Genomic DNA, 22,258 nt, shown 5'->3' on the forward strand with positions numbered 1-22,258 from the left:
GGTACACCTAATATTTCAGGAAACAGATTCTGCAGCTGTGATACAACTTGAGGAAAACCCCTATATTTCACTGATATGAGGTACCATAATAGCTGAGCAATATAGGTCTTTCTATACATCACATTCAAAGCTGGGAAATACTTTTTTTGTTGTTTGCTGCAAACACGCTTTTTCTTATCTATAAAAATAGCCATAATAATGATGCTCTACACAGCTCAGGAACCCCACAGCCCTTTCAGGGCACTGAGCACCTGTGTTGTAGAGCTGAAAGAGTACGGGCATCTCCACAAATCAAACAGTGAGGAGAAGATGAAACACTTGAGAGGGAGCCAAGACTAGAACTTGGAGCTTTTTCCTGCTGGGGTGCCTGACACTGTAAAACAGTTATTTTCTATAACTGCAGAAGTGCCAGTTATCACAAATTTAGAAGCTTGGTGATATAAGACAAATATGATACAACCATGGAGAACATTCTGAATTAATACAGAACATGGTAAATGCAGCAAGTACTGGGTGTCTTATGAAAAGTTTTTTCACTTTAACCAGGGTAAGGGGCAGGTATATTGCCAGAATAACATTTTTAATATTAACTAGATCCCTCTAGTCCTAGGAGAGGGATTAGAGATCAGGTTAAAGCACACACATACTCACACACGGCCTTAGGAGACCACACATCAGCACAACGCAGGAAACTACAGCCTGGGGAAACTTTGGGGCTTCACTCTCTGCATCCATTTGTTTGTTCTGTATTACTTCTGACGCAAGTCAAAAAGCACAAGACACCGGAGAAAGAAAGCACCAACTCTTTCAGAGCGAGTAGAGGAGGAGTATCAGAGCAGTTAAAACTTCTTACCAGCACAGGAGGGGACACAAAGCAAACAGGAGCCGGGAGGCAAATGGCGCCAAATGGCTCCTTAAGGCCTCCAGCTGCCTCGCACTTGCCACATTTAAAGGGCCAGCACGGGAGGCAGGTGGGGTGGCTTGGCAGCCCTCCTATGGGAGGACTCCTCCCTATGGAGGGGAGGCAGCATCAGAACGGCTCCAGGATGTTCCTGACCATTACATGACGCTGTAAAGAAGTATATTAGAGATAGATGCTATTAAGAGCTAAATCACACCCATCTCCTTAAGATACTAAATCAGAGGCCTGGGCCTTTTAGGCCCAAAGGGGAATCACCTGTGGGTAATATCAGCTGAAGGAGTCTTTCTGAGACATGAGGTCACACCTCTCAGTCACAGGTTACATCGATTACATTTCTCTGCAGTCATTAGGTCTTGGTCTAAGGCACCAAGTTGTTTAAAGCAGTTAGCACTGAAACCTGCCAGGAAGACTAAAGTGAAAAACTATTGCTTTTTCAGCAACTTGGCCCAGACGCAGCCAGTATCTGGCAAGCCAAAAGTGTGCTGCTCATCCCATAAGAGTGTTCTGGTCTGTGGGTTATGCTGCCTTAACCCATACCGTATGCTCCCTAAAAGGCAAATCCCCACATCAAAGCCATTCTCATTTTGCTCACATGGAGAGATTGGTGCTTACAGTAACAACAATGGGATGCTGAGTTTGTGCTCAAAGCTGTAAATAGAGTACCTGGCTGCAGCAGTGTTTTATCCCTTCCAGAAAAATTACTTCAGCGCATGAAGTGCTGTTTCACATTCCTAGGCAAGAAAACTGATGAGCAACTTGAAACCAGATGGGCAGTTGGAATTGTTAGCAGATAGAACAGCAAGTGAGAAAGCAGGCAAGCAAGACAAATGCCTATGGCTTTGGAAGGGGCAGTCAGAAGGAAATCCAACAGGAGCTGCTCCCACCACCACACAGGCAGCATCTCCCTGTCATGTTCCACAGCAAGCACGTGCAAACAGGGATTTTCTAGTTAGTGACAAGTTTTGTGACAACTGTTGTCATCTGAGGATGTGGGGTTAGTGCCTTGACAACCGTGGTAGACTTCTGACTCAGGCCTGCATTCCACTTCAGAAGCCTCAGGTCAGCCAGCACTAACACCAGAGATGATGTAGGTCTTGCAGAAGTTTGTAAAGGCCACATAGCACTTGTGACCTCCCTTTAGTTGGGGAGCACGGGGAGGTGACCCCACACAAGGCAGCTGTCATTGGGTGGATTCAGCACAGCTGGGACATTTCAGACTCAGATTGAGAGAGAGAGAGATATCTCTGCAGCATCCCCTGCGGCTGCATTTCACTGTTCACCTCCACACCTCCTGTCCCCTCTGACTACACCGTGGTTACACTGGCATGTGTGTCATGTGTGACTGTAGAAAGGTCAGCTGGCTGATTTTCAGTGTAGTGCCTCTGGCAAACACGAACCTCTGACAGTTCTCAATCTTCATTAGATGGTTCAGGCCCTCACAAGTCCTTCCTTTGCTTTAGCAGATGAACCTTCAAGGTCTCTGATGTGTTTCTCCTTATCACATCTCCCTGAGGTGGGCAGCTCTAACCCTCTCCACAGAACTTGGAGGTTAGGGCACAGAGACTAAAGGCAAGGTTTTAAAGATCCTTAAGAAACCTACAGATGCAGAGTTGGCTGATACACTTTTCTAACTATGAAATGCATAACTGCAATTCAAATTGCCAAATTGAAAAGCCCTGAGGAGTCTATTTCCCTTTGATTGATTTCAATGGGAATTAGACACTGTTTGTTTCTGAAAATTGTCATCTTTAAGAATCTACAAGCCTCACTTTTAGCACCTTGCCTACAACATAGCAGGAAATGGGAGTCAGAGGTTTCTAAGCATGAGGCTACTTCTCTAGCCACAGATCCCCTTCTTAGTCCTTCCTTCCTTTTTTAAAAAACAAAAGTCACCAGCCAGCCTGCAAAGGAGGCATGTGGTACCATCAGGTTCAAAAGTTATTAGACAAATTCAAGAACAGAACCACAAGTGGCTACTGAGAACAGGGCAGGGATGAATCCATGAGCACCACTGATCCAACATTTCTGAAGGCAGTGGGGAAACAGCAGCAAGTGCCATAGTTCATAGGCTCCCCCTGAAGAGTGTGTCCTTTTGCTAAGGGGTAACAGAACTCTTGACCAGATGGCCCAGTGCTCTGCTCCAGGAAGGCATTCCTCATGCTCTCATGTTCTCATGTTTTAAGCAGTCTGTGCTGCAGCAGTATAAATGCACCAATAGCCTACACTGAGCACCGCTCCTATCCCCCTGCAGTCACTGTTTCTGCTGTAGAAACTAGAACTCTCCTAGCTGGACAGGACCACGTGGGCCTTGAATGATGTAGTTGTCATTTTGTTATGTAGACTGCCTTCTGTCCTGATCCCATAAATTTTTAAATTGGAGTCTGAGCTGGTTATCTTTGTTTGAGCTATTTCATTGCCACAGTTCCAAACCTGTGAACACACTCTGCTTTCTCTTTCTTCTTCAAACTCTTTTGCATTCCATGTTTTCCTTCAGAGCAGTGTTATTGTGGCAGTGGCTGGCATGATTATTGCTACTTACTCCCAATCCCCCAATGGCAGAGTAATACCTCTTTAATTGGGTGTTTTTCCCTCCTGACACTAATCTCCTAACAAATGCTGATGCCATGTTAGATGCTGTGTGGGGATCTCTCATCACTATCTCTTTAAGCAGGCAGTTGTGTATGGAACGAATGCACAGTCACTCAGCATGGATGGATTTGTCTGAGTCCCTGTCAGCTCCCTGTTTTTGTCACTGAAATCTTGCATTGCGGATCCGGATTTCTATTGCTTTAACTTTTTGAGGCAGATTTATCTCAGCCCCTGTCAGATCAATGGGGTTTGTCACAGAAATCTATGTGACTTTGTTCCCTGTGGAGATCTGGCTAGTCAAGTTTGTGGAGGCTGATTCAGAAAGCTGAACCCAAGGCCTTGTTTGGCTGTCTTCGGGAGGAACAATAAGAACTGAAAAGAGCAGAGGCCTAACAACCATGAAAAATTAACTAGAAAACACAGCAGCGACATACATACAAATCCCAGGACAACACATACCCCAGAGAGCATGTTCCTGCTAAAATACATGCACAAGTGTATTTTTGCAGGTTCAGGGCTCTCTGTCTGCTGGCATCATAAACAGCTGCTCGGTCTGCCCTTCACAGTGGCTGAGATCTTACAGGGTTGTAGGCCTGAGGCAGATCAGCCTTTCAAAACAGCCCTTTGTGGCTGCTCAAAACCCCCTGGAGCTATGGAGGCAGGAAGTCCATAGGAGGCACTCTTCCTTCAATGCCTCCAGTATATTAGGAAACACTGTGCCATCAGAGATGATCCTTCTCAAGTGGTACAAGCCTAGTTTTCTTTTTACCTGTAGCCATCAGACTGCATGATTGTCTGACACTGCTACAACAGAGTCTTCCAGATAAAGCTCAGCTTTAGTGAACTGCTATGTGTCCATCTTGCCTCTTTGGTTGATTAAAACATTTCCAGGAACAGCTTCAGTAAATGAAAGTTTCCTGATGAAAAGCACATTTTTCAAATAATTTTTTTTGTTAGTGTGAGGGATAACATTATTTCCTTTGCTTATTACTATTTGAAGATTTTTTAAAATAATGATTATCACAGTTGAATTTGACCATGATCGAGGTCTGAATGAACTTTAGGAACAAAGTGGTAGTCAAAATAATAATAGCAATAAAAATAATAGGAAAGCAGGTAACATACATTAAAGGAAGAGCCTGGTGTTGACTGATAAAGACTCAGACTTGTCTGGAACAGCCAACTCAACCTGAAAGCTCAACACAGGAGGGATGGAGCCCCTGTTGGTGAAACTACCTCAATTTTGTATTTGAAGTGGAACATTTCAAAAAGAAAGGGTACCCCAGGAAAGAGGAGGTTTGGAGAAGGTAGCCATTAGCATCTCAGCATTAATGAGAAACAGTGCAAATTGCTGGCCATGGGTGACCTCGCTGTTCTCTTTGCAATATTCCAGTCCTGTGCTTTCTTTACAGCAGATGCTCATTCCTGTGCCTGCCTTGTGATAATTCCCTTCTTTCTTTTTAATGAAGCTCCCCTTTTGTTGTATGCTTTTCTATTTCAACTTTACCTCTGGAAATTCTCCATTCCCATTTTTCACCTTCTAATCCTTCTTCATCCATCTTTCTCTCCCTGCCTCATTTAAACATTCATGCTTCTGTTTTGCTCCTTCCTCTAGGTGATTATCTATTCTCTTTTAACTGGTACCCCTCCTTAGTTTTTTCCCTTTCCCGTCCTTTCATCTCTCTCTCCCGTTTGCTGCTGCTCTCTCAATCTCTCCCTGTGCTGCTGAGGAAGTGGTAGTCCTTAGATATTGAAATGACATGTTTAGTTCCTGCTTGTGATTCTATGCTAGATACCTCTGCCTGTCTGTGCAGCTTCAGACTTCAGCTTCATATCTAGGTAAATACAGGAAACTGAGGGAAGCAAAGCTGAGTGAAACGTTGCTTACTTGTGGCGGTGATTTGTGGCTGTTTAATAATGGCCTCCTGATTAACACAGACTGCAATTCCAGAAATGCCACAGTGATAGATACCCAGTATATACCTAAATAGAGATACACAATTCCCTGAACATTTAAAGCCAGTGCTAGCAATACAACTATTACCTTGGAAGTTGTTCACGCCGCTGCCTGTGTGTGTATCGCCTGGTAAAACACAACTTTAATTCTGCACGGGTCTCTGAGGACTAACAAGGTGTTCAGTGATCACTATTACATGGAGCTGTCACCATGCCTGCAGTTTTATCAAACCAGAAGAATGATGTTGTAGCTTTCATGTTTCACTTCAGAACAATGCAAAAAAGTATGTCTTCAATAAACGCTGCTGAAACTATGCCCTCATAAGTCATCTTGTCTGCTACAGCAGCTGCTTTTCACAGAGGTCCTCATACTTTATCTGGTTATAGTTAGTTAACAAAGAAGAATTACAAGGCTTGACTAGACAAAGAGCAATGAGATACCTGTAACCATCCTGTTGCTTTAGTCCATATCTTTTGGTACATCTTAGTGTGCAGCAAGGTCGCTTCAACAAGGAGCTTTGAAATACTTGCTTGTTGCTGCTTTCAGATTACCTCTCTGTGATCTCCTTCTGCAGGTGATGTGTCCCAAGCAGGCAGAGAGAAGGGACCAATGTCCAATGGCAGGTCACTCATAAGTAAGACAGTCCAAGAGCAAAGACTGCCTGTTCTGTCCTCAGCTAATTATCTCTTTTGCCTTCACTGTAAGTATAAACCAGGCTCCTTAGTTCAGTCTGCCATCCTGGCTCAATAAACCAAGTTGAGAGTTGCTGTTACACACTCTGTTGGGGTTATAACTATCTTTTAGCAAAGGTCCAGGTATAGGAATGAGGAGGTGCAGAAATGCATTCCCAAAGATGACTAGTAACCTGGAATGCTCAAGTATTAACCGAGCGTGCCTGTGAGAGCACATCTCAGGTGCTGTCACATGTCAGAACCAAAAAGAAGATGTTTAAAAAACAGTTTGGAAAAGGGACTTTAGCACAAAATGTGTGGGAGGCCACATTTGAAAAAAAAAACCAACTAGACTGAGTTGCAGCAGCGCTGCTGTGGGAGGAAAACTTGCACAATGCCTTGACTGCAGCCATGGCTGGTTTACCTCACATTCGTGGGCTCTAATTCTACATAAAATAAGAGAAGGGGGAGTGAGAGACAACACTGCATCATCTTGACAGTCCTTTCCAAGTATATAAAAGATGAGCTGTAAGTTCCTCAGTGTCTCACTAACACATAAGCCGGCAGCAGCAAATTGCCATCTCTAGAGCCATGCAGGACAATGACAGATTGGGGAAAGCCAGGCTAATTCTGCCAATAGCAGTGTCTAGCCATGTTTTCCAGTAGTTGGCTAATTAGCAGAAATAGAGATTTCCAAGACAGGAAAAGACGATTAGGGAGCTCTGTAAAAGCCTCAAGGCTGGCTGTGAGACAAACCTCAGAGGACTGTGGTACCAAGGCTTTGCATGTGTGCCCCTGATTTTAAGCTGACAGAAATGAGTGTTGGACTGAAGGCTTGATAGACATTTATTACCTGAAACTGGCTGATGGTCTCAGTCCACCTTCTACTGGATAGCTGCCTACACCACTAAAGAAAACAGCTCATACTTCCAAATTTGTGGACATTCAGGCTACTGCTTTAAATTGACCGTAAGGGATGAGATATCTGAGCTGCCTCCACAGAGATCCATCTGGTTCAGTCCTGTGAGGGGAGAAGGAATTCATGTAGTTTGCTTATACTGTACCTGTCCAGATTAAAGAGAGGCCTCATTTAATTGTCTGTCAGTCTGGTATACTTGCCATGCACTACAGTTCTGTAAAACTTAGACTCTGGAACTCTTTAAATAACCACAGAGACTGGTTAGCAAAAGGTCACTGGGGGAGCAGAAACATTAGGATACAGCCTAAATAACAACTTCAGCAACCGTGGAAAGTCAGGTGGATTTACTGGTTGTAATACCCCAAAATTAGCTTCGCAGGTGTTATAATTTAGGATGATATTGTACAGCTGTAAATTCAACTTTAGCAGTTGTGTAGGGCTCCCATCTCAGAATCATTAAGGTTGGAAAAGATCTCCAAGGACTGCCCCTTGGAATGAGTGATAGAAATGAAAGAGGTCACCAAATGGTTATACTCAATGTAAAGCCAAATAAAATTAATTTAATACTTGAAGAGAACTGCAAGATAGGAATTTTCCAGTGATATCAAAGAGGTTCATTCCTTTGTTCCACTTTGAAACAAAACTACCGATTGTAATTAGCCTCATGTATGAACTATAACTACTTGTATGAATACCCAACTTGTGAGAATTCTGGTTATTTGTCCAGAATAGACAAATCTTAGATCTGGAAATTGGGTCAGAAATCAGAATGTCTGGTCAAATAATTGAAATTCTGGTTACAGTGAAAATGCATGGGTTGCTTTTGAGGTTATAAACCATATATATGAGTATATTCAACTTCTTTCTAGTCTAAACCTCCATTAGGTAGTCCCAGTGTACCTTATGTCATTCAGACTCCCCGCTAATACAGAGCCTACAGGTGAGTAAATGTTGCATTGTTTAAAAATCAAAATTTTATGGTAAAAGTGAGGAGCAGAACTGTGAGGGCTCCAGAAAGATGCTTTGGTAACAGCCTGCTGTCAGTTCTAAGCAGGAGGGAAATGTGAGGCATGAAAGACAGGCTCTGACATAACCTGGTCTCAGGTCAGGTGCTGCTGTAGACACCAAATCTGTGGCTTTGAACTGCTCTCTCAAGGACAGCAGCAGCTAACACTGCCTACAGAGAACTGTGGTGTCTGAAACTACTGAGTGGTCTTTGAAGGCAGTACCATACAGAGCCTCCATTACAACAGGTAATCAGAGTAAGAGATTCTTCAGGGAGAAGAGGGGTGAGTTCCTTGGAAAGTACTTGGAAAAGATAATTTCAAGCTATCTGTGGAGGAAAAAGATCAAAAAGAGATGGTAGATTTTTATCCTTGTTAATAAGCATCTCAGCAATGGAAACAATGCTACGTGTTACAGCTCCTTCTCAAACAAACTGGCATTATATACCTTGTTTCTGAGCTCCAGCCCACATGCACCCCCAGAGAACAGGGATGTCTGCTCACAGAACAATGTGGTACAGCAGCAGAGTGGATGCAGCTACATCACCTTAGGCCTATTTGGAAAATTTTCCATAGTACTTTGGCCTTAGACACAAAATTAAGTGCAACACAGTCCGTGTTCCCAGACAACAGGATATTCCTGTAAAAAGAGAAGGGCTGTTCAGTGCTGTGGCAAAATGTGAGAGACTGTGTCCTGGCAAAGGCTCTGCCACAGCTGATCCTTCCTGGAAAAGCAAGAAAGGGCACTAGAGCACAGCTCCATTCTGCAGCCAGGGTAATTCCCCACCTGCCCCCAGTGTGAAGTCCTCCAAATCAGCCAGGCTAATCCTCAGGGAAAGTGAAAATTACAGAGCAGAATCATTACAGGGCATAGAAAATTATGCAGTCCAACTATGAAGGACTACTATTGCTTTTTAAATTGGAAGACTCATTTAAATTTAATTAATCAGACTACCTTCATGTACAATTAGAACTGTATCTCTCAGTGATACTTCTGCTTTGAGAACCACATGACCTTCAGGAAAACAGAGTTTAGCAAATTATTGCTTCTAAATTTTGCATATTGAGGATTTGGGAGGTCACCTGCAGACGTGACTTTTGGATGTGCTGAAATGGCAACACAGGCAGGCCAAAGGAAATATCCTTCCCCTTCTCCCTGCAGTGTTAAGCACAGAGTTTCAGTTGTTTGGGAGCTGACAGCATGGGACCAGCTCTTGTCTTTGGTAAAACATCCTGCCCTCACTGTAAAAGCAGGTTTTTCAGTCAGCTTCTCTTAAGGTTAAACATAATAGCTCAGGGCCAGCTGCTCTTCCAGCCTCCTTTTAGTCTCCTCAAACAGTTGTGAGATCACCTGTAAATTAGCATAAAAAATCAGGGAAAGCAGCAATGCTGGAAGCAGTTTAAGCTGGAAGTCAGACTGAGTGTGCTCCAATGCACTCACAGTCTCAGGTGGGAACTCTGATAAAATGACAGTGTAGAATGACAGCTTAAGAGGAACCTGTGGGTGGGTAGGCATTAAACCTGTCCCAGACACACAGACTCATCACCCAAGTCACACAGGAAGAGGTTGGTGAAACAGCACAAAATTATCTAATTGTATTAGGAAGAAGAACAAGTTATCTAATTCATGTGTTGTGCTGCCAGAAATCCAAATCACAGCTCACAACACTGTAATTTTGGATATCTTAAGACACAGAGCAAAGTGGCACATAAACTCTTCTCATCTTCATTCAGGATCAAAAGCTGCTGGATTTTTTGTGGCCATCACAGACTCAAACCAAATGAAGGGGAATGCAAAATTTCATAGTGCCTGTCTCCTAAAGCCTTCTGTACCATAAACACCAGGGTAACAATATTTGGTGCTGAAACAGTCTCCCAGTCAGCCTCAGAGTTAGATGAAGCAAAATCAACATCATAACTAAAGCAAAGTGAAGAGGAACTTGCAGTGGGCCAGTTTTGTATCTCTAGTTTTTATCTTACAACACAATCAAGGAATCACTGATGAAGACTGAATTCTTCATTCCTTCCTATATCTTTGCAATTCTCAGTAGAGAAAAAATATTAAGAGTACATAGTACCAGTGCTTATCGAAATAGTTAATGGTCCTTTCATGAGGCAGCTCTTGCTCTAGCCTTAATTTCTTTTAGCATCTAAACAGTGCTAAGAAACCCACTAATTAATTCTTGAGCCCTTGCAAACAGCCACCTTCCTATTGTTAACCTCCTCCCTGTGAGACAACGAGTACAAAGCTGTCAGGGCTGTGTCTCCACGGGGGACAGGCATGAGGAGAGCATGATAAAACACTTGAAACGTCTCTGGCCCTTCCTCTCACACAGTGCCCAGAGCAGCTGTTCCAGTAACAGCTCCTGGGCATCCAGAGGGATGGCTTTTGCCTGAGCCACAGTGGTGACTGGTAGCCCTTGCCATCTGTGATCGACGGCAAGGTTGTATCCATCGCTGCTCCCAGGATGTCCTGTATCCTCTCTGCTGATTATAATCAGGGACATGCCTGCCTGGAAAGAGGCTCTCTTGGCATGCACTGCACTGAGGGATTTGCAGTTGGATTAATGGCTGTATGGCTGCTTTAAATACCTCACAGGAGAGATTTCTGGACAGGGCAGCCATTGCAATGGGACTGGCAGAGTCCCCTGGCTCACAGGCACCGGCTCTGAATGCACTAGGACATGGAAAGGACTGAGGAATACTGTCCTTTCACAGTGATGTACAAAACCAGGCCCCAAGAAAAGCTTTAATATCAAGACATGCTCCCATGGTGAATTTGCTTATGTTGTTCAGTTTTTCTTGTGACCTCTCAGCAAACCTGTTTTAAAGGCCCTCCTGTGTCCCACTAGTCTTTGTCCAGCAGCAGAACTCCTCTGCACCAACTGTACAGACATCTTTCAGTTCAGCAAAGGGTTCTTTGGTAGCCAGCAATCCCCTGGCCTTGCAGACCTTGGTCTAGTATGAATAACACACTTTTCAAGAGTTCCCTTGACAAATACCCAGATCACACAGAAGTGGGTGGTGAGCTGTATACACATGCACCAAAGGGTCACTGCTCTCCAGGGAGCATGAAAAGCATCTGCCAAAGGAAACCCTCCCAGCTTCCTTCAGGGCATGAAAAGGAACGACACCATGACCAACACAGTGACAAGTGTGGAGTGACAAGTGTGGAAGTGCCTCACAAGAGGGACTGATTTGTTGGTAATGCTCCAAAAACCCCTCATCCCCACAAGGAGGAGGAAGAACAAACAGCCTCCACCAAAGCTGTCACCTCCATGGTGTCCAATACCCTTTCCACATCTTCATCAATCACAAAGCTACATCCCAGACAGGCAGGCCAGTAAATCTGGGGTAACATACACATGGACATCATTTGGCCTCCCTAGGGAATATCTGTTCTACAGCTGGGGCTCTCATTCAGTGATTAACTAATTTCCTTAATCCTGAGATTGTACCCTTTCTTCTCCAGAAAGATACAAAGAACAGTCCACTCACCAGCAGAAAGGGCCCTGAATCTTCCCGACAAGTGTCTGTGGAATCTGTCCTTGAAATTCCAGTGGAAGTGATTCCCATCTTTCACATTTATGTGATGATAATTTCCCACTGGAGATTTCTCATTCTGGGTCCCCGTGTCATTTTGTCCATCACTGCTGTAGCTCAATGCCAACACAGAGTTCATGCCACCTCCTGCAGTCAATGTCTGCCTGAGGAGACAGAATAAATGGTTATTAAACCTACTCTGGATTTGCTGTCATATTGTAACTAGGCACTGGAAATCAAATAAATATATCATAAGATGAGCAGTTAAAATGTCTACTGAAAAAACAGACTCAGGCAAAATGGCTTAATCTGCAGCATTAATGAGTAACAGATTGTTCCATCAATAGTATATGAGGAGCAGCATGCAAGAAGGCTAGTCCCCAAGTTCCCTGGGACTCACAGCCTTGTAAAAAGGCCCAGTTCAGAAGAATACTCAAGGACATGATTAAGGTTAAGCATGTGTTTAAATCCCAGTGATTCAATGAGACTGAGGTAAAAGCTTAAATGTTTTTTTGACTCAGGGTGCTTTACTAAACTGGAGATTATTCTGTGCAAAAAGCTCAAAGTCAGAAGCAAGAAGAGCTGGGAGGAAGGGGCTGGCCAGCTCTGTGCTGCTGGACATATGCAGCCATCCTGCTATCCCAGCTCTTAGGAAGAGGGAGGTAGCTCTGTGTTTCATCATCAGCCTCAGAACCACCCCTGAGATGCACCTCCTAAGTCAGCCTCAGTCTATGCCACACATTATCTTTTCTCCTAATGTAATTGTCAGTATAAGGAGAAAAAAGACAAGGGATCCTATGACTTTGCCTGGAACCAAGTGTACATCCTGACTCCTGCCTGCACGGGCACAGCTCACAGACACATCCCAGCACAGCCATCCCGTGCTCCCTCCTGTGCAGCACGTGCACATTTGGAGATGATCAGTAGCAGTTCCAGGATCCAAACAGGACCAGGGCCCCACTTGACATGCAGAATGAAAAACTAGGCTCTTTCTCAGAGAGCTTGCTGACTTAACGAATGCTGAGAGAACAAGGGAATAAACCAGAGAAATCTCAAGGCCTTTAAGGACAGAAGGGAAGTCTGAGAAAGGAAGATAGTAAAAACAGATGGATAATATTTCTTCTGTTGAATACATACACCTAAACCCCAGCAGAAACAATACAAGGCTATGGATTTGTGTGTGCAGCCCTGGCCACCAGAAAGCCCCATCTCATATGAACTGAGTACCTCTGCCATGCCATTAACTAGATGGTGCAGAGCAAATAGTGAAATTGCTTCACAAAAGCAATAAAGACAACTGGCCAGCTCTTGCTGTGGTTAATTCAGATTGGCTCTGTGTTTCTTACGTATTATTATTCTGGTTTAACTTATTCCTTCATTTCTAGTGTCTGCTCAGGTGAAGCAGACATAATACTCTCCTCCATACACACACACACCGTAATCTGCTCCTATTCCCTTAACAAGGGTCAGCATGGACTGTGGTTAGAAAAGCAGAAGAAATCAGTGTGATGGGTGCTAGGGAATGGCCTGCTCTTCCATGAACACTTTGCTGCCTAAAGCTTAAGAAGTCACATGGGGTGTTTGCAGAGAGAAAAAGTCCTTCATTGGCAAAGCCTTAGGAGCCTAGGGCTTCCATCCAGCTGTTACACTGAGGTGAACTGAAGCCTCCAGGGTGTTTGTAGATGGATGGTGCTCACAATTTTCCAGGTTAGGTTGATGTGGACAAATATGGGAAAAGATAATAACATCACTAGGATCAGTGCAAACCCCCTTATTTTTGTCTTCTTGGCAAAACCAACTGTCTTGATGTTTAAATTTTTTTTATATTCTTTAATCAACTTTGTGGTGTTAAATCCAAACTAGCTGAATTCATAGTTGGGATTTGTGGAAAGACAATGGGTCTGCTTAAATGGGTCTGCTACTATTCATACCATAGTCCCTCTTCAGATCCCTTGGGAAACAAAGACTGAGTCTGCAGTCTAGTAGCAGAAGACAGTGATTTCATTTTAACTGCAACTAGAAATCATTGCAATGACCTTGGATGAGTCGATGACTTCCTGGCTCCTGTCAGATGGTGAAGAGGGAGCCTTACTTGCCTGCATGGGAGACCAGGAGGGCTGGAGCTGGGTATTCTGACCAAGTCCTTTGAAATTCTGTAGGGAAAGGTTTCAGAACAACACAAAGTCATAGGCCTCCCTCATCCACACCTCTGTGGAATTCACTATCCCATGGGGAGGTGCAGTGACATGACCCACTGGAGCAGAAACAATGGAGCTGCCAGGAGGACTCACACACAGTTTGCTCGTACCCGTAGCTACAGAGTGTGTGACTCTGGGCTTGCACTGCCCCACCTGCTCCCTCTAAGAAGCTCCCACACGAGCCAGGAAGCTGCCTTGGTTTGATGCCATGGAATAGATACGTTCATTCTCCGAGTGCTGGGGCCTGACCAAGGATGGCAGCAAACATTTACGAGCACAGGTGTTACTGGCAGGTGTTTTGTTTCCGAGGAAGCTCCTTCTGGCTGAGAGGCTGCCAGCCCATCCACCCGCCTCCCCCATTGCCACACAACCTCGCCTCCCCCAGGGACTTCCCGGCAGGCCTATTTGCAAACAGCAGGCACAGGCAATGAACACATCAGGCAATTAAATGGCAGATCAATTCGACTTAGCTTCTCTTGGGAAAGCGGCCCTTGGGAGACAGAAGAATGAAGCAGCAGGAGACAAAGGCAGAGAGAAAAATTGAGAGGTACAGGAGAGAACGAGGAGAGCAGAAGAGCAAAGATGGAAACACAGCAGGCAGAAAGGGCTACACACAATGTGGTGTGAAACCACGACTGCAGGGGAGGAGGCATTCAAGGAAAAAAGGGCATGGCTAGTATAGGCAGCATGAGAAAGACAAAATTGTGAGGAAGGTATAGGAAAGAGAGTATATCTAAGGGAAGGTAAGAGCAAGATAAGGAAAAATGAGACTGGAAAGAGTGGGATAATGAATATTGCAACTGTAGAGAATGGCCTCAACTGGCACCCAGGATCTCAAGCACAATGGGTCCCCTATAAATGTTTACATACAGGTAAAAATTGTAAGCTTTACAATTTTGGAACCGTCAGTAAAAAATACATTAGTAATATCCTATTCACTTTCTTTAAACTGATGGAGAATCACTGGCTATGGACAGAGAACTTCCCTCCCTGAAATATGCCGTGAAGCTGGAGCTTTCTGGGACCAATATGAAAAACAGACAGTGGAACTGCCAAGCAGAAGGAAAGGAAATTAAACAGGCTGGTATCACTCCAGCCAGCTGAGTGGAACACTAGAGCAGAAAAACCAACGTGAACTCCTAATTAGTTTTCAGTTTCTATCTTTAATAATCTGAGATACTGGTAGTACTAACCCACTTAGTAATGCTAGTGGCAGGCCTTCAAGAGTCATGAGTGAGGTACCAAAAATCTGAGAGTCTTTTCTTTAAAAAAGTCACAATTCCTGTTTTTGCCTTCTTTAAACAAACAAATAAACAAATCCTATGCTTTAGAGTTTCATTTTTTTTGTCTTCAACAGGTGTACTAGAAAAGTAATCACGTTTTTAAAGCAAAGATGAACTTCACAATTACAGCCTGACTTGGGGAGAGGGAGAACACTACAGTTAGGGGACCCAGAGAACGTCTGACAGTCCACAACACAAAAGGATCTTTCCCTCTATGACCTTCATCCTGCCAGACTACCCTGCAAGAGAAGTGCCCCCTTGCAGTACATCTCTCTTTGCACTTCCCCCCTCAGCTGGTAACAGTGCAAATCTCTCTCTCCCTGCTTCCAAACCCGCTGCTGCTGCTCTGCAGGACTCTGCCCCATCCTAGGGGCGCGCTTCTCACATGTCCTTTCCAGCCCAGCAGGAGCCAGCCACAGGAGGGACATCCAAATGTCAGGCCTTGAAGCTGCTGTGCCAAAGGACAAATGAAAATATCTCACAGGGACTCTAGGGAAGCCATGTCTTTCCAGATTTTATGCTAAGGCTCTGTAGTATCACACTATGCTCTTATAAATTCCTTTCTTGCATGGCTTCCATCCAAGCCTGTCAAGGCTATTTACATACACCCACCATATTTACAAGAGTGCTGTGAAGAAGCAAAAGACAAAACCAAACCAAACCGTGCAATGAGTCAGTGGCAGAAATGCTGATAAACCCAGACTCCTTGCTGCCTCTTTCTTCTTATTAGGTAGACAATGCCACCTTTCTTCTTCTCCCTTCAACTGTCCCATGACAGATTTTGAAGAATAAGTCTATGAAGAATTAATATTCCAGTTTCTGCTTAGGTAGAGGAGCCAAGAATATTAAATACAGCATTAGGGATGACCCCACAATAGGTAACCAGTTTGGAAATCCCAGGCCTGATTGCTTCACACCTCAAGTCCAGCACATTAGAACTGGCTTTTTCTACCACTTTATATTTCTCTCTTTGCAGGAAGACAATGAAGTTGCTGAGTCTGAGAAGGTCTAGCACCAGTTTGTCCTACAAGGTGGACTCTGACCATGCTGCTCATTTAGTTTTTCCCTTCTATTTCCTAAACCTTGTTCCCTCTCTCTCTTACAGCCCACACAACTTGCACTGTCCATTCAGTGGTGACAAATTCTTTTAGTCCAGTACAGTTCTGGGAGATGTTGTTCCTCAGGCCATGAGGTCCCCATTCTGAAGCAGAGCACAAATGACTGGCACTTTCAGGGCCCACAGGTAGCTGCCACAGAGGGAATGAGGATGAATTTACCAGCCAGCTGCCAGTTCACTCTCACTAACCTCAAGCCAGTGATCTCCATTGCCAAAGCACTGAATAGAACAGGATGGCTTGCACTACAGCTAGGAGAGAGATAATCCCACAGATAGGAGGGTGGAGAGGCAAGAAAGCCAAAAAGTTTAAACTAAGTTAACAAGAACTATGAGAGTGGCAGAAGATGGAACATCTGGTCTGCTGGCTTGCTCTGTCCTGCAAGCACACACACACAGACAGATGTGCACACCCTCCTCCTTTCTGCTACATCTGGGCATCTGAACCTCTGTCAGCTCATATGGCCAACTCTACATCCCTCCTCAATATAGGTTCTTTGGCTACCAGATCCCACAAACAAATTAAGTCCTTATGTGGACATGAATAACTGTCTGAAATCTGCCTCCTCCCAAAGTTTGACTCTGTAAACAACTCAGTCTTTCAGCCTCTGCTTGTCTGTCCTGAATTTTCCACAGCACTTAATCTGTAAATGGAATGGTCACATTGGCAGCAGACGCTGCAGCCTCAGTTCCCTCCTTCCCCACAAACAGAAGCCAGGCATGGATTAGAGGCTGTGTGCTCCATAGAGAGCAGGCTGCACAGTGGTTGTGCTGCCACAGAGCTCTGTGTCACAGCCCTGTCCCCAGCACAGTCCTGAGGGGAGCAGCACCATGGCTCCTGCAGCCATGGCTGTGAGAGAAGCTTTTCCTGGGGCTGGAGCAGAGAATCCACACAAGCACCCGGAGGAGCCTTAGCAAGGCAAGTACTCCCAATCTCCCCTGCCCTGCTGCAGCACTGGCATGATTTATATTCCTAGGGCACAGCTGGAGACAAGCTACAGCACAGCACTGGAGAAGGAAAGAGCAAGTTCCTGCAGCAAGGCAGAAATACAGGAGCTGGAGGTATCTAGAAAGGGGAGATGAAGTCCTGACCCTCAGTGAATCCTCACTTCCACTGTTCTTTGTCATGAGACAACAGGACTGCCTGGTACCTGCTGAGAGGAGAGCTAACAGAGAAATCCTGGCTATGCTCTAGTGGCCTTGTTCAAAGCAATCAGCTCTTTCTGACAGGAGTTCTCCTCTTTTTTCAAATTACCTATTTTGCTGTGTCTACGTTGTCATCAGAGGTGGCTGCAGCACCTGCAAACAGTCTAGAAAGGGTTTTCAACTCTTGCTGCTCTTTTTCTTGCAATGCATTAATGATCCACCTGCCTGTCTTCTCTCTTTCTGACCTGATGAATTGCTGCTCCTTCTCTCACATCACAAAATGAATTCCTCAATGGACCCCCAATATTGCTTATTCAGTCCAGAATTCTCAGCATCATGGTTTTTCTTAGCACCATGGAGCTGTGTCCAGTTTTGACAGGATTTAATGGGTGCTTGCTCTCAGATATCTGACACATTAAATAAAAGGAGCAGATAAATATGATCAATATTAAATATGAGGAATGTATCTACAGGTAATAAAAACTGGCTAGGCTTTGTAGACTTCAGTTGTATTCACTCAATTCTGTGAGGCACTTGCTATAAATTAAAGGTTGGTCAAGACTCTACAACTCACATCAAGACCTACAGGTTTTTCAAAAGAGTTCATGGAGATACTAGACCTCAAAACTGGAAAATATGGTAAGAGCTTCACATCTGCCTTGGTGCTGGCTGCAAGAAAGCCATTGTGCCCATTGTTTGTATCTGGAAATTCAAAATCAAGAACCCAGCATCAAGACATTAAAAAAAAAAAAAATCAATAATTAGTTGTCTTTGAGTCTGTACATGTTTGTGCTTCCAAGCCTTTCTCCACAGGTAGGCAGGTTAGAAACTGACATTTTAAAAAATGAAAGCAGAGACTCACATAATTGCATGACCCAAGAGCTTAGACTTTAACATCAGATTTTACAAGGCTTACAATAAAAACGTGGTGGCTGGTAGCATGGGGGATTCACATTCCTTTCTTTGTGCAACAAAAAGAGAGAAGAACATGAACATTCCAAATACAGCCTGTCACCTGTGTTCTTCTTGATCTTTTTGACTTTATTGAGCCTGTCAACTGCAGTGGAAGCCAGTTCCACATGTGATCCCCCAGTGGTAACACTCCCAAATAGGTTTGCAATGTGTGACACCACCCCTATCATAAATGCTGTGGTTTATGAACTATTCCTGGGGCAGCGGAAAAGGAGCACTAAAAATTGATATAAATGACAATGACCAAGCTGCCTGGTTTTATGTCCTGTCTTTTTATACCCCTCCTTTTTTCTTCAATATTTGTTTCTTTCTAAAATCTTTACCTTCCAAAAGTTCTCCTATATTTTAACTCTACCTTCAGTCTCTTTTCTCTGTGGTGATTCTGATTTATTTTTGTTTCTCTATCCCCTCTTCTGACTCCTTCCCTTTAGCTGTCTTTTAGCATTTAGTAATGTAAGATTTTTCTCCTGTGTCAGGTTGGCACCAACTGAGTTGTGATCAAATCCTTTATCCCCAGGGATGCAGTGTCTCTGTGAAAAGACTTTGTGCCCTGCCAGAGCAGAAAGATTCTCCCCACCATAATTTCCAGGCATGCCAGCTTCTTGAGCCCACTTTGGTTTCTGTGTAATCACCTTTTCTGGGATTGCTGCCCTTGGTCATGGTAACTGCACGTCCCTGTCTGAGTTATTGTGACTTGCTGCTCTACAGGTGCTGGGGAGAAGCACGTTGTTCCTACTGCTGCATGTGGACCATCATGCTGGATTCTGTTCTGTCACCTGGCCCAGATCTGTCATCTACAAGTCTGTCACTCTCTTATGTACAGAGCTGAGGAGTGCACAGGACCCAAGAACAGTTCAGAGTGACATATACTCATTCTAGCCTGCAAAGTGCTTTTCTGGTTCTTTCTCAGTTTTCATGAAAATAATAATAATAATAATAATAATAATAATAATTGTTATTGTTATTATTGCTGAAAATTCCTAATTTCATACTGGAAACTTCCCTCCATTTTCATATTTCTGGCCAATTCTGGAGTGGCAAACCCTTGCACAGGTCTCCCAGGACCTGGTATGTTACGTTACTGAATCTTATCAGCGAGAGTTTCAGAGGAGACCTGGACAGAAAAGAGAAGCCCATGCTCTGAAATTAGACAACTGGCAATCACACAGACTTTCTGCTGATGAGATGTGGCCTGGGGTAGGGAATTGACTCTAGGAAGCCAAGACTGTGGTGATCTGGAGTCACAAATGCCAAATCAATAACCACCTTTGGCCTCCCCGGTACGTGGATCCAGCACTCTCTTCCCTGGCCGGTCCCTCCCTGCTGGGTGGCACTGGCAATGCCGAGGGAGGAGTGGAACATCCTCACCTCCCAGTTGCACCAACGGAGCTGTGGCCCCTCCCAGGGCCAGGCTTTGCCTTCCTGCCTCCTCCTGTGCTTCCAGCAGGGGCGGGTGCTGTGGAGCAGCTTTACGGCTGGTGCGCTGTATTTGCATAGGGCATTGTCATTCCCCGCGCGGCTCCCTGCAGCTGGCATCCTGATCCGGAGAAATGGCTTCTGGAGGGAGAGGCACGAACGACGCAGCTAAAGATAAAAATAACAATAATTTTACTCGATGAAACTTAGTGTTAAGCACTTAAAAAGCAATAAAAAGTCAATTTTCTCCCTTTCAATTATTTCGCTTATTCCATTTTTGAAAAAAAAAAATAAAATAAAGGGGAAAAAAAGGAGAAAAGTTTCCTAGTTAGGAAGATGTCTGCTCTTCTCATCAGCACCCAATGCCTTCATCATTTCTCACCTCTCTCTCGTCCTTGCCCCCCAATCTCACTTTAAGGTCCCACTCCCCGTGAACATGAAAATAACCATTATCAGGCGGGGCTGGGGCTTTCTGGCATGTAGACAGGAAGGGAAAGGAGCACTGATAACTCCTGAGTGCTTGCTGCCTCTTTCAGCACACAAGCACCTTTTCAGAGAAAAAGATAAAGGCAGAAATTACTGTTCTTGCACAATATATGCCAAGTTCGTAAGAGCAGCGTTTAACACTTAATCAAAATGGTTTGACAATGTAAAAATTAGGTTTTCGAATGTCATTAGTGCCTTATAATAGGTTCAATTTATATCATTCCCATCCCTGTTTTTTTCATCTCTACTAATTGTTTTTATTCATTTCTTTCATTTTTTACACTGTTGTCTTGTTGGTTTTAATTTTTAATTATCGTAAGACTTTTTCTTTTACCTTGTTAATTGGTTTATGTTTGAAAAGACTGGTTCTGTCATTCTTTTTCTCCAAGGGCAGCTACAGGGGATTTTTAGGCAGGTTCTTTTCCATTGATAGGCAAGCTCTCTTCTGGGCTAATTTGGGCAAAAACCTGTTTGCTTTTGGGTCAGTATGAACACCCTTTTTGTAGTGTGATTCACAGAAATGCTCCCTTGTATTGACCCGTAAATTCCCTTCTACACTGGCGTGCAGGATTCATTTGGTATTGGCATGGAAATTGTACCTCTGTTCTACAGTTGATATGCAGGCTCTTTTCTGTTTGGAAGGACATGAAAGCTCTCTTCTGCTCTGGCTTGCAAGGTCTTTTCTGTATGGGCTCTCCTTCCTGTCACCCATGGAACACAAGCACAGACACCATTTCTTTTCTCTTTCCATGTACAAGAATGTTCCAAGTCTTGGTTATCACAGGGCTGCAAGATGTCATTTGCATGGGGATGCATATTGGCAACTTGTTGGGGATTTTTCTTCTGCCAGTATAAATGGAACTGGTTCAAGTAATTCCAGTGACATTTTGGGGGCAGAAAACCATTTTGGCAATGGACATTTTTGAGGAAAATGCTGACGCTTGGTTGTACTTGGCAGAGGAATGGACTTTGAGTCTTTGGGGGAAAAGCTAAAAAAATAGAAGCAAAAAAATCTAGGCAAAAAAAAATACAGGGGGAAACAATAATTCTCAAACTCCCTTCACATGCAGACAGATGAAGTAATGCTGGTAGGGTGACTTCTTGCTCCTAGAGGAAACCAAAGCTGGCAAACATGGAAACTTTGGAATCTCTCTGCCATTGCCAGTGAAAGTGGGCTGTGGCTTCTCACCAATAAAGCTGCATTACTTTGGCACCACAGGGACACGTGGAAGTTTACTCTTACTCTTACTCCCACTCAGTTCAGTCCTACTGGCTGGAAAATCCTGGCTTCACCTTCCTGCTGGCTCTCATGCCCCTTGAGTGCTCAGGAAGGCTTTTCAGTGTGCTAATCAGGCAGGAAACCCTTCACTTAGAGAGAGACCATCTTACTAACAAAAAGAGTCCTGGTTTTCTTCACAGCAGTAGTACTGGCAGAACTCCTCCATGCTCTCCACCATTTGAGAGGGAGAGCATCACTGTGATCATGAGTGACGAGTGCTGATGTCTGGAAGGATCTTTGCAGAGGCATCTCTTGTATGGCAACCAAAGGCCTCACAGCAAAGTTGTCAGGTCTGAGCTGTGTGATAGTTTTATTCACTCAGCCTTTAACCGTTGGATTTAATTCTTCCTGCTGGGAGGGCTTGTACTCTCACGTCCTGCCTAGAGGTCTACACTCTCTCTACTCCTCCTTCTCCTCCTCCACCCACTGCAGCTTGGGTGTGTTACCCCTCAGCTTGTGGGTACAAGTGCAAGTGCTGCTTCCTTCTTATGCAGCCTGAAGAGCCCCTGTAGAGGACAGAGAGCAGGTCTCCCATTAAGCCTTCAGTGGCAGTGCTCATCCGCAGTCCCTACCTGACAAAGTGCCAATAAGCTGCCTGGCCCTGGGAGGCCTCTCAGCCTCTGTAATGTACTGCTGGCCCCAGGCAGCTTTCTGCTCTCTGATGGACAGCCATCAAAGGTTCTCCAGAGCCTTACATCAGGAAGGATACAACCTGTATCTATGAGATGCCAAGAACCTACACGGATGCCTGATAAGAGG

At 44.4% G+C, this 22,258-nt stretch overlaps 1 protein-coding gene across 2 annotated transcripts in view; it reads right to left on the reverse strand.

The window, feature by feature from the left end:
- The window catches only part of LOC113945656 (high mobility group protein HMGI-C-like), a 61,602-nt gene extending 49,905 nt beyond the window's left edge, over positions 1 to 11,697 (reverse strand). Inside the window, exon 1 of one of the 2 annotated variants that reach the window (XM_027640067.1) lies at positions 11,561 to 11,697. In XM_027640067.1, coding sequence (XP_027495868.1) covers positions 11,561 to 11,638 — 78 coding nt within the window. In that variant the 5' untranslated portion in view covers positions 11,639 to 11,697. Of the gene's footprint in view, positions 1 to 651; positions 703 to 11,560 lie in introns of those variants that run through there. The other variant, XM_027640066.1, reaches the window with a different exon arrangement.
- Positions 11,698 to 22,258: the final 10,561 nt, after the last annotated feature.

Source organism: Corapipo altera, unplaced genomic scaffold, assembly GCF_003945725.1.
Source record: "Corapipo altera isolate COAL_440 unplaced genomic scaffold, ASM394572v1 55, whole genome shotgun sequence".
Lineage (NCBI taxonomy): Eukaryota > Metazoa > Chordata > Aves > Passeriformes > Pipridae > Corapipo > Corapipo altera.